A 12,626-nucleotide genomic window follows, 5' to 3' on the forward strand; every position below is an offset into this window, starting at 1 on the left:
GAAATATTGTTGTTTTTGTACAATATTGTGCAGCTTTAGTAGAAAATGTGTTGATGCAGTTTGGAGTGAGTGATAGCAAAACTGGTTTTAATTCATTTTTTGAACTGTGATGTTGGTGTTAGTTTGATTGGCTCCTCTATTTCTCTAATATTATGAGAGGTGTGTTCACACATTGGGATATCTGTACTGTGAATTTTGACTTAATTAGACAAGTGTAATAATAATAATTTTATTTATTTAGCACATTTTAAAAAACAAAGTAAAGAAAGGATCAAGTTAGAACAAGAGAAAGACAAAAATAATGTAAAATGCAACATACAAAATGTTAATATTAATAGATAAAAATAAGAATGAGACAATATTATATAAATCAATAAAAGCAATACAATGGCAAAAGTAAAATGAATAAATAAATAAATAGATTAAATGAACTAAAAGTAAACCTATAAAGAGGGAGAAGTTATATAAAAGAAGTTGCAGTTAAGCTGATGCACGGCATTCAGTGCAAGACTTTTAAATATATACACACGCCAAATCAAACACTGATTCACCAATTCACCTTTAAAACGAATTGCATGTTTTGTTCAAAATTTGACATGAGCTACTATTTAATACATAGTGTTTTTGTTATGTAGAATTGTTTTCTTTTTTGTTTTGCACCATTCATGTTGCTCAATATGAACAACTTTTTCAAAAAGTATAAATAAAGGTGAATAAGGTTCTTGTTTGTCTTTAAAACAGATATTTCTGCAAAAAAATGAATGAACTCAAAGTCTTTTCAAACTAATTTCTCTTGGAGATAAAAACATTAGTACTCAGTACTTTGACAAACAGCTATGTGTGGTATCGAACCAAAATATGGAAGGGACATTTTGGAAATAAAATATTATGTAACACAAGTCTCAATCCGCCTGTTTTATTTGTCTGCAGACTGTTTGCTGGGCCCGGTCCACGAGGATCTGAAAAAAGACGGAGAGGTGGAGGGAGTCAGCCCGTCGCACATCCCACCTGCCCTCAGCCACTCCCACCCGAATGCCTTCCACGTGTGGGATCAGGACGACATCATCATCCCCATCCCTCCCTCAAACGAGAGCCCGCTAACCAGTCCTCTGATGGCCGTCATCCCGTACATCCCTTCATTTTTCCCCAACCCGGTCAGCTCCAACAGCCCGTCCTACAATCAGCCGATCCCCAAGGAGAGCAACGCATGAGGCAACATAAAGGATCCAAGACGATTTTCACACGTTATTCCTTTAGCTGAGTGTCCTTAGCTCCATGTTTTCACCTCTGAAACACCCAAACTATTTTATAAAGGAAACAGTTTATCAATTTCTAGGAAGTGTCACAAATCCAGATCTGCATTAAGACTTCTGATGTTTTTCACATCTGACTCATACGCAAGCAGCTATTTGGATTTACTTTTGATCTGAAGACGGAACCAAACAGCTGATTTTCTATTGATCAGAGCCTCGGACACAATAAAAGTGGGACGGCTTTCACTTGTTCACTTTCCCTGTGGATTTGTGCCAAGTTAGCATCATGACTCTTTACCTTCTCCTGCCAGGCTCACCTCTCACATCAGTCCATGCTGTTACGTTTGTTTTCATGTAGGATCTTTGCTTCATTCGACAAACTTCAGAAGGAGCTATAAGGAGTTTGTGACCATGTTCAACATGACATAATCCATTTATAATTATTCATTTATTTAGAAAAAGTTGATTTTTGGCTGTGAACAATCTTTAACTGCAGTGAATTACAGATGCAGCCAAAATCAGATCTTAAAGGGACAGTTACCCCATAATAAAAAATACATATTTTTCCTTCTACTTCATGTGCTGTTTATCAGTCTAGACTGTTTTGATGTGAGTTGCAAAGTGTTGGAGATATCGGCCGTAGAGACGTCTGTTCTCCAGTATACTATATGGCACTCGGTTTGTCGTGCTCAAATGGCAAAAAAAAATTGAAACAAAAAAAGGAATTGAAAAACAAATTTGAAAAAATTAAGATTTTTTTTGAAAAAAAATGAAAAACTTAACAGCAATGTCTCTTTCCAAAGACCATGACCTTTTTTTCTCAAGATAATCCACAGAGCTTGTTGTGAGTGAGCAGTTTGATGCAGGAACTATTTTCTTCCTCCGAACTACACCCGCCAACCGTATCACAGCGCAGAAGGAAGTGTGATTTTACTGCTGGCACCACTGAGCTAGCTAACGTTACACCTCAGCTGAGGCGGACGCCATTAACGTTTACATCTCACACCAGCCCAAGCCTCTCGTCCACGAGTAGATGCACTCTTCCTTCTGCACGGTGATATGTTTGGCAGGTGTGGTTCGTCAAAAGAAAATAGTTCCTACATGAAACTGCTTACAACCTGGTCTGTGGATTATTTTGAGTAAAGGAGCCATGGTTTCTGTAGAGAGGCGTTGCTGTTGAGTTTTTCAAATGTATTTTTTTGCGGCTTTGAGCACCACAAGCCGAGTGCCATCTAGTTTGATTATATCAGAGAGAAGGCAGACATCTCAACGGCTGATATCTCCAACACTCGGCAACTGACACGAAAACAGTGTGGGCTGATAAATAGCTCTACAGGTATAAAAAAAATAAAAGGTAAAAAAAAAAAGGTGTATTTTGGATTTTTGGGGGGGCGAACTATCCCTTTCAAATGTATCATAAATATATTTGTACTTTCAGATTATTGTGTTTTATGAACACCTGAAGAGAAATGATAAAGAGAGCAGCGTGCACATTTCAGGAGAGCCAAGCGACTTCTCGTGTCAAATAAATGTGAATACTTGTGTCCACTAAGATAAAGTTTGTCATTACTTGTGTGTCAGTCTTATTCCGGTACTAAATATATCTCTGGCCCTCAGGAGAATCCGCCTATTAACTAATAGGGTGAAGATAATTCAATTAGTTAAGGTGAGCGCGTTAACGTAACTGTGTGATTCAGTTTAAAGACAGGCACAGTATGTATAGTGTAGATTAGTTAAAATGGAAGCTGCAGGAAAAGAGTGATCATCTGCTCTTTTCTAATTCGGTAAAGTAACAATAACCATAATTAATTTGATTGGTAAGTGTAATATATGATTCACACAAGTCGTGTGTTTAGGATGCAGCTGCAGAAGGCATGCATCTCTCTAGTTTTGCTTGTTGGCAACAAAAAACACACACGCACTGTTACACAACTCTGAAAAAAACCCCACAGATTTCAGGGTTTATTTTGAGCAGGATTTTGGCTGCGATGCAGAAATCCCAGGATATTAAAAGTCCATGAAGGCTGTGACATCACACGAATTTGCGCTGTATCAGCAGTTTCATTCATTTCTCATTTACCCTCTGTTTGCACCCGAAACTAAAAGGAGATTATTCCACCTTTCCTGTGAGTCTCTGAACAAATATCAAATATTAACATTATCTTTTCTATATTTAATTATTTTGGGGATCTGTCAGTGAGTTAATATTGCTCGTTCCATCTGTGAAACCGGCAGTGCTCCTATTCAGTGAGGGATGGAGATTAGGGAGAGAAGATTAGATGAGCAGCTTAGCCTTTAATACAGCGTCCTTTTATTACTTTTGAGCCGTGGAATTAGATAATCGCATAGCAGCAGCAGCAGCCCTGTCCAAGGGGGCGAACTCCTGAAACTTAAATTGTTTTTCGGCCTGTGTGGCAGAGTTCACTGGATCGGGGCTGCACGGTGCAGAGACAGCTAACAATTTGAAGAGGGAGGAGTGTTAAGTGGGACAGCAGAGGGGAACAACAGCACTGTGCTGCAGATAGATGAAAATTATTGTCTCTAACAGGCAAACATGTTAGAATTTAAATGCAACTTTGGCTTTTTCAGTTCTGACCTGAGGAAAGACAGAAGGTTTGCTAATCTTCTTTCCTAAGGCAGGAGATCTCAGTGCTCTGACACTGCAGGAGATGAGCCGGAGATCTTTAAGTGGTGAAAGGGGGTCGGGGCTGAAGGTGGAGCCAATAAAGAAGGTCAGTTTGTGAGCAAATTCACCAGAAGGCTGCAGACCCTCTGTGTCACACTTTGACTGCAGTGTTTCATTTCTACTTTGCAAAATGCCCCGTCAGTTTGAACCCTTTGGGACCGGAGAAAACTGGTTTCTTTTAAAAACATGGGAAAAGGCAACGAGTAATCTAAGAAGAAATTACCCAAAAATAAGGAAGAAATTTGAAAAAAAAAGTACAAGAAAATTGGTTAAAAAATGGTTGAACTGGTTTGGTTGTTGGTCTGCGGTTTGGTAGGTATTTGGCAGGTGTGTCACCATGGTAACACATCATCCATTACCCCCTCCTCCTCCCAATGACAAAGTCTTACACATTACGTCACTTTAGAAATGTAGATAATATACATATGAAACATACAAATGCAATGTACATGTGGTTTGCAGAAATGTACAGTGCCAACATTTTCCTCTGGTGAGAAAAATCCTGTAGTGTGTCCGTGTTTGTAAATGATTTTTTTGTGATTTAGGTCAAAGCAAAGCTCGGGACGTACCTGCACATATTTACATCATTGGAATTAAAATAACGAGCAAATGATCACCAGAGAAATGAGAACATCACGTTAATATGGAGTCATTTTAGGGTTAGCAGTTGTCTGGGACATGTGAGTGCAGGATTACTGCGCTGCAGTTTTGGACATTTGGTGGCAGGTTGGTACACATGAATATCTGGCAGGCAGCAACTGAAATTACACCTGTGGCGGAGGGGTTTGGACACCGCGGAAATCTGCTCACAGAGCTAATGTGGTCACAAAAAGTTCACAGATATGCTGAATAAGTGTAACAATATGTAAGCAACGGAACAATAGCTGCTGAATAATTAATACAGGGTTTCTGCAGGACCTTAAAAAGTCGAATACTGTTTTCTTTATACCTGCACTTACCTGCTGGTAAAATAATAACCATATTCCTACATAAAACCTTCCTCTGCATGGATCCACATATGTACCCTTACACTAACCCGCATCCTTAATAAGAATAAGTCAAGTCATGTCAGGTCAATTTTATTCATAAAGCCAAAAATCACATTTTGCCTCAGAGGGGTTTACAGAGGGCTCACATCGTCTAAGGAGAAACTCCCCCCAAAAACCCTTTAACGGGGAAAAAATGGTCCAAAACCTCAGGAAGAGCGACTGAGGAGCGATCCCTCTTCCAGGATGGACAGACGTGCAATAGATATCGTAAATAACAATTAAATTACAATAATGACAAAAAAGAAAGAGAAAGAGAGAGAATAAGATGATTTGTGTTACAATCTGCCTTAAATTTGGTTAAAAGTGTCTTTAAAAAGTCTTAAAAATCAATAAATTCAAGTGTCTGACAGCTGCAGATAACCTGGTCACAGAGGGTAAACAAAATACTTGATTAAAATACCCAGTTATGTCCTTGCCGCAACGAATCCACTACAATCAGATTATGGCTCCCATTACGTTTCACGCCAATTAACTGGGTAAGTAAGAGTCAGCTCCATCCTGTACCTTGTTCTTTATATTTCTCTGGGTAAGTTTCAACATGCGAGCCTGTTCCTCATTTTCAGGGCAGCTTGAGCTCTGTAAGGTCTCTTGTGTTACTTTAAAATCTAATATACTGTATATAGACAGCTATTTTCATATTTAAATACACAATAACAAAGAGCAACATTAGCATCTGAATGTGGGCCAATATTCACATTACTCTTTTTTGGTCTCTACAAACTCCTGCGGGAAATATCAGGCTGTTAGTTTGCTAAAAACTCATGTTCACCAGCTGGTTGCTAACTTTGCAGGTAATTTGCAGGTAATGGTTTTTTTTTTTGAGTTTTGCAAGCTTTCTGCAGCTGATAATGTGACGAGAGCGGTGAGAGTGAACCAAAAGCTTCGAGTTAAACAATGAGTCAAAACTCACTATTAACTTCAGCCACCTGCAGCATGAATTTGAACTGTTTCTGCTGTAAACCCCAGCAGTGACTGAAAATTCAGATTGTGTCTACTCATCAGTCTGTCTGACATGACGTGCAAACATGAGGCTTTCTTTTGCTCTGCAGCCAGTTTACGTCAGTCAGCGTTAAGTGATCCTTACCTGTCTTTTGCCCTCAGGTGACGCCTTATCCTCGGCCGACTTCTTACTGGCAGCGAGTCAGTTCACAGCTCTCGGTTTGACAATGCATGACACAAGCAGACTGTTAACTCATCCTAGGTGGATCAGGAAAACACACTTTTAGAGTCAGTAACTGTTTAGATGCCAGACTGTGGCAAGGACCAAAAAAACACAAGGAATAGCATTCCCTGACATATGTTAAGACATTATAGCATGTTGTGGGGATTTGTGAACCTATTAACCCACATAGAGTGTTCCTTTACATAAACACATGCATTTCTTTTCTTGATGCAGAGAAAAAAGTCAAGAAACAAACAAATCTTGCTTGCGTAATGCAGAAATCAAAGGCATTAAATCTAAACAATTCAACATGTCAGCAGTAAGGAGGGGGAATAAATAGAAATGCGTCTGTTCTGCTTTGCTCTCAGGTTGGTGATGTCATTGGTTGGCTGAGTTTATCCTGGTTGCAGTCATTGCCAATCTGCTGTCACTCAGCCTAATCCTCTGTTGGCAGACCAGGTGGTTCCCTGCAACGGACAAGTCTTGACCTCTGCTGTCCTTGGGCCGCAGCCAACCATGTGAGTACTTAAACGCTGCACATGGGCTTCAAATATAGCTTAAAACCACAGTTTGACCTATATTTTTTAAGCTCCAGCGTGTTGTATTTTGAAGGATTTATGGGAACAAATGAAATAAAGTATTGTCTTTACTGTATAATCACCTGGAAATAATAATCATTGTGTTTCTGTTACCTTAGATTGAGCTGTTTTATACCTACATAGGGAGTAACTCCTTATCCACAGAGTATGCCATGTTGCATCGCCATGTTACTACAGTAGCCCAGAAGAGACAAACTAAAAAGTGCCCTAGATAGAGTCATTCATGTTTTTGTACTATAGTTTGCAGCCCGTCTGCGACAAAGTGTCGTAAAACTACTATTTTTTCATGTTAAACTGCTTCAGTGCTTCTTGGGTTTTATTTTCTTTTGATTATTTTGAGAATAAGACACCTACCTAATTTGTCTCATGGTTAAAACCTGAACATCTTCATCTTATCAGAGAAAACTTGTGAGCACAGATCAGCTGGGCTAGCAGCTCGTCTCTGATGAGACCAGTTTAGAGAAACACTGAATCGTAATGTCTTGCTTTATTCAATTCCATTAATTCAAGTTTATCATCATTTATCATTCAGAGGGTAATCTGAATTGCAGCAAGTGTATATACATAAAAAACACATAAAAGCAGAAACAATATGACAGAAATGTGAAAGAACAGACATTAATCTGTGCACAGGATGACTTGCACCTGTGCATATTCAAGCTCCACAAGAGCAGATTGATTAGTGTCCACTGTAACTCCATAGGTCCTGTGATAATTTAGAGAGCAATAAATATGACAACGTAGTTTACATTGCCATCAACAGATGATGACAGTCACAGTAAGGCAGCATCTGGACAGGCACTATGAAGGCTGACACTGCAATATAGCATACAAGTACAATATGTACTGTAACTGTCACCCTCACTGTTACTCTGTGCTGTTATCACTTTTTTAATCCTGGGGTCTGTTTGTTTTGGGAGCAGAAGAGACCTCTGTGGATAAATCATCTCCTGGTAAAAAACATCCTGAACAATAAACATTTAACAAGTTCTAGCTGGGAGAAGTTTCAGATGGTTGCAACCTGCACTTACCACTAGATGTCATTAAATCACCCTAATCTTACACACTGGACCTTTAAGGGTTGGGTATATTTGAGACATTTGCAATGTTATAAATAAAGGCAATGGCGATGTGCGCACTGAGAAGTAGATTATAAAATAAAGCTCTTGCGCCTACCATTATGCCTCTCTCAGTCTGCATCAGGGTTTTCCACAATTCACAAGAAAATAAGGCCACAAACGAGGTGGATTTCCCAAAACGCTTCTTGAGTCGAACTTGTCCTGTTTGTTTTTGATCTCTCCCTGCTGCAACACAGCTGAACTAAATGGTCAGCTGATCATTCGAATCAGCTGTGTTGGAGCGGGGAGGACAAGTGGTGCTGGAGGAGAAATGTGAAATGAGAACACACAATGTCAATTAAGTAATTTTGCCAAGTTTTCTTGAGCTGCGACACCCTCCATACGCATTTAAACCTTTAAGCAAATTGTTCTGATTTCTCTCAAAAACATGGAGAAAAGGCAAGGAGCAATATGGCAAGAAATGTCCTGCAAATAGCAAAAATTAAAGAGTGACAAATGAAGAAAATACCAGAAAAATGTGAGAGAATTGTAGAAAATAAATTAAAAAGAATTAGAGAATTATCACTTTAATAAGTGTGTTATGCAATATGTAGCCCTTTTATCAAGTAATTTCCTTTAGTTTTTTTGCTAATTTTCAGGAAATTTTCTTCTAAATCTCACTAATTTATGCAAGTTTTGGGGTGATTTCTTGTAAAGTTGCATCCATTGCATTTCTTGAAAGAAATCAGGCCACTTTATTCATGTTTCATTGTGTAATAAAAGCAAACTAAACCATATGTTTGTGCCATAATCCTTATTTGGGAATATTTTAAGTGATGCAATTCTGTGTATTCAACTCAAACTTCCATCTGACAGCTAGTAAAACATTTAAAATAATTATAGTTTTACTGCAAGCTTACAATATACAAGTGTTGGGAATTTTATGGCTTAGATGTGCAGAACTGAAACTTCATGACAGATTGTTAAACACAAGTCACCTGACTGACCACAAACAACAAAGCTGTTACTGTTTGTCGGATCATATCTGCAACAGTGGTAGACTGACATATTGCTACTGACCGCAAACAGTACATACTCAGACTCCTCATGTCTGGAAACTAGGCCCAAGTCAGTCTGGTTAGCCTAGCATTTAAAGCTCTTAATGATTTGCAATCATAAACTATTATCAAATTTAGATTAATTTACATTTTAGACAAAAGATTCTGTTATCTGGTTTGAATTGTTTGACATGCAAATTGAATGCTTGTTTTGCCATTAAAAACTAAATCATCCCAAGCCTCATGTTCATTTTCTCCACAAGCTTGCGTGTGCAGATGACAAAGAACTTCATAAAACCAGATTTCAAAGATGTCAGGCTTTAAACTGAGCAGAGGAGCGAATCATTTGATACACTGTACACTGTCTGTGGTGGAAACTGCAGCACAAGTCACAAGACTAACTGAGCTGACGACTCATTCTTTACAAACCACATTTATTCTTTTATCGTACAATAAATTTACATGTAAAACTAGTTGATTCCCTTTAAAAACTGCATGTTGAATTGCTTTGAAATATTAATGCTATTCTTTAAAAACAGATTACTTTGATTTCAAACTACACTGCAGACCAACTGAGTAATCAACAGCTTGATGGTTCTTGTGATGAGCCGGTTCTACTCAAAGGTCCTTTGGGAGAGGACAGTGCGATAGAGAGAAGTGCCTTTAGCCTGGTAGAAAGTCACGATCATCTGGTTCTTTGTGACTTCAGCGTGGACGAAGCCTCCCAGTGTCGACGCTTGGCCCGTGAAGAACTTCACAGAACCTTTGGGATTATGGTTCCAGTGACGGACATCAGGGTCCAGGAAGTTTCCAGCACCGCTCACCACGTAGCCCACATCAGACTCTTCAATGTACTGTATGGAGAGACAAAAAAGATTTTAGGCAAAGACATTTATACCAAAAAAAGCGTTCACATTTTGCATGAACTGACCTGCAGATTGTGGTCGTGACCGCAGAGGTAAGCCGTGGCCTTGTATTTAATGAGCAGAGGATGAAGCCTCTGCAGGAGACAGTGCGTGGGCCCGTGTTCAGATACCGACCACACCGGGTAATGTCCTGCCAACAGCAGGAAGTCCGCCTTGGACCGAGCCAGTCGATCCTGCAGCCACGTCAGCTGACGGTTGGCATCGACGGCACGCAGCGGGCCTCGGGGCTTCTCATCCAGGAAGTCGTCAGAGTTGCCGCACAGCATTATGGTGTCGAGCATGATGATGGTCAGCGTCTTCCCAGTGTTGGGGATGTGGAAGTTCAGCTCGTAGTAGTAAGAGGGAAACTTCCTAAAGATGGCAATGTAGAGAAGAACTGTGACACTGATATCATTTAACAACTTCTAGATCAATTTAAAATCTCTTGGCTACTTTTTTAAAACATGGACCCTATTTTTCCATGTTTGTTGTCATTCACTTTGTTTTTTTAATATTTTTATTTATTCTTATTTTTTATTATTAATTATTACCATTATCATCATCAATAATACATTTCATTTGCACAAATTGAGTCATGTTCAACTAGTGACCTTGTGAACGTCACCTGATGAGTTATTTACAGCCAATTGGAAATTCTTGTATGGTTAAGACTCTCCATGTCATGAACACAAGTGCTATTTGAAGCTGCATGTGTCCAACCAGTAAGAATGATATATTTTTATTTTGGTCCAATATTGTTAGAGATTGCTGCAGCCAGCAAAATAGGTCACATGAATTCCTTGCAGGCAATTAAGCAACTGCAATATAAATCTATGAATAGGTTTGGTTTTGCCACTGGCAGGCTCAGATTAATCAACATGGCCAACATTTTGGAAAAGATCTCTACAGAGATAGAACTTTTTGGTAAAAGTAAAATCCTTTAACCAGTAACGGCCCTGAAATCACAACCATAAAACCCACCAGAATCCAAAACAAAACAAAACAAAAAAACCCCCGTAATTTTATCATAAAGCACTTCACAAAAAGTCAAAAAATAAAACTCAAAAAGGCATTTTTGTCCATCTCATCAGGGATCCTTTCTGTAAATTACACTTGGAATAATAAGCCCAGCCTATCAGTGTCAAAAAGTACTTTTAGTGGATTATATTGCAGATGGTTTAGCTGACTGCAGCACTCTCGCTCAACACCAGACCAAATTAAAAATGTTATTCCTATAATTATAAAAACGTGAAAACAGGGTCCAAGTTATAAAAAAAAAAAAAAAAAAAAAAAAAAATCTAAGTTACCCTTTAAGTTAGCCCTTACCATCTGTTAGATTTGCGGCTGTAGTCGATCTGAGCTTTGACATTTCCTGCGTGGTCATGATTGCCAGCAAGCACGTACCAGGGGACTTGGAGAGACTTTGCAGTGTACACAGACTCAAAAGTTTCCTGGTAGGTTCAGAGAAACTAGGATTTTACCTCCAAAATGTGGAGTTTTAGAGAGATTTTGAGATAAAAGCATCATGTCAGAAGATATCAGATATCACTCGACTGACCTGAAAGCGAGGAGAATCTACGCTGTCCACACCTTTGTAGTAGAAGTTATCGCCAAGGGCCAGAACAAAGTCAGCTCCCATCTGCTCTGCTACTTTACTCATTTCCCGAGCCGTAGCCTTCTGCACCGCGGTGATGTAAGGGGGATACGGTACCCCACCCCAGTCTCCTACAGCCAGGAACTTGATGGAGGTTCGGTTTGCTGTAATAAAAAAAACAAAAAACAAAACAACAACAAAAAAAAAATATCTTTGTTTGAAGCATTTTATTGAGAGGGGTTCATTTGCACAAATTGTAAGCAAATATACACAAACATAGAAATCATTGATGAATATAATTAGTGCTTTTACATAACTAGTACAGACACCACTCTTCTTCAGAATTAGGATCTTTAAAAAAGAAAAGAAAAAAGGGAAACAAAACAAAACAAATAAAGGTCACCAGATGGCATCAAATAATTTCACCTGCTATTTCTGATATACATCTTATCCTCTCCAGCTCAAGAGTACTGACGAGATCATCAAGCCACACTTTAACTTTCGGGAAGCTTCTACCCTTCAACAACATTAGTAAGCACTTCTAAGCCGACATGAAAGTTGATGAGTCGTCTTTGAGTCGATGTGAAGTTATCTGACGTCTCAGGAAGATTAAAAATAACAGTTTGTGGCTCAGGCTCAACTCTTGAATCATGAATTTCTGAAATTATATGGAAAAAATTATATGGACTCTCACACTAATATAAAGTTGATTATGATAAAGTCTGTGTGAAGAGGAACTTACTGCTCGTCGCCCTCAGGTCCTCGAAGGCAGTGGGATAGCAGTAGGCCACAGGAATGGCAGCAATTAAGATGGAAGCCAGTGTCAGTGCCATCTTTAAAGACAGAATAAAACAATCAGATCAACAGTTAGCAGCGGAACTAAACTTTGCTGAAATGGAGAACAAGTCACTGGCCATGACCACAAATGAAACTCAACACAAGTGAAGAAACAAACCACAGCTGCAGCTGCAGCGACCATGTGAGCCCACGCTTCCTCACTCCTTCCTGCTTCTCTAAACCTGATCTTTGCTTTTATGCCTAAAGGTGGCATGTGATTGGCTGCAGCCTGAAGCAGACATGTCCCAGCTGCAGCTAAGAGAAGCTAATCAAAGCAGCCGTGTCCATGAGGCTGAGAGGGTCAAAGGTCACAGATTCAAAACAAAGCATTGCACCTCTGCTTCTTTAAATAAGAAACTCTTCTTGCAGAAAAGAAACGCCTTCATCCGCTTTCACCAGAAAGAAAACAAAGCTGTTCAGTGTGC

At 39.2% G+C, this 12,626-nt stretch overlaps 1 protein-coding gene and 1 long non-coding RNA gene across 2 annotated transcripts; both read right to left on the reverse strand.

Moving 5' to 3' along the window:
- Positions 1-846: 846 nt before the first annotated feature.
- On the reverse strand, positions 847-8,287 carry LOC121942610. The gene is made up of 3 exons (XR_006105814.1): positions 7,926-8,287; positions 6,073-6,185; positions 847-959 (listed from the first exon to the last, which is right to left on the reverse strand). It is a non-coding gene; the product is annotated as an uncharacterized LOC121942610 (long non-coding RNA).
- A 995-nt stretch (positions 8,288-9,282) lies between these two features.
- acp5a (acid phosphatase 5a, tartrate resistant) lies at positions 9,283-12,410 on the reverse strand. The gene is made up of 6 exons (XM_042485970.1): positions 12,320-12,410; positions 12,107-12,197; positions 11,329-11,528; positions 11,097-11,221; positions 9,797-10,142; positions 9,283-9,719 (listed from the first exon to the last, which is right to left on the reverse strand). The coding sequence occupies exons 1-6, from the start codon at positions 12,341-12,343 to the stop codon at positions 9,480-9,482; spliced, it is 1,026 nt and encodes a 341-aa protein (XP_042341904.1). The 5' UTR covers positions 12,344-12,410; the 3' UTR covers positions 9,283-9,479.
- Between the last annotated feature and the right edge of the window lie 216 nt (positions 12,411-12,626).

Source organism: Plectropomus leopardus, chromosome 4, assembly GCF_008729295.1.
Source record: "Plectropomus leopardus isolate mb chromosome 4, YSFRI_Pleo_2.0, whole genome shotgun sequence".
Taxonomy (NCBI): Eukaryota; Metazoa; Chordata; class Actinopteri; order Perciformes; family Serranidae; genus Plectropomus; species Plectropomus leopardus.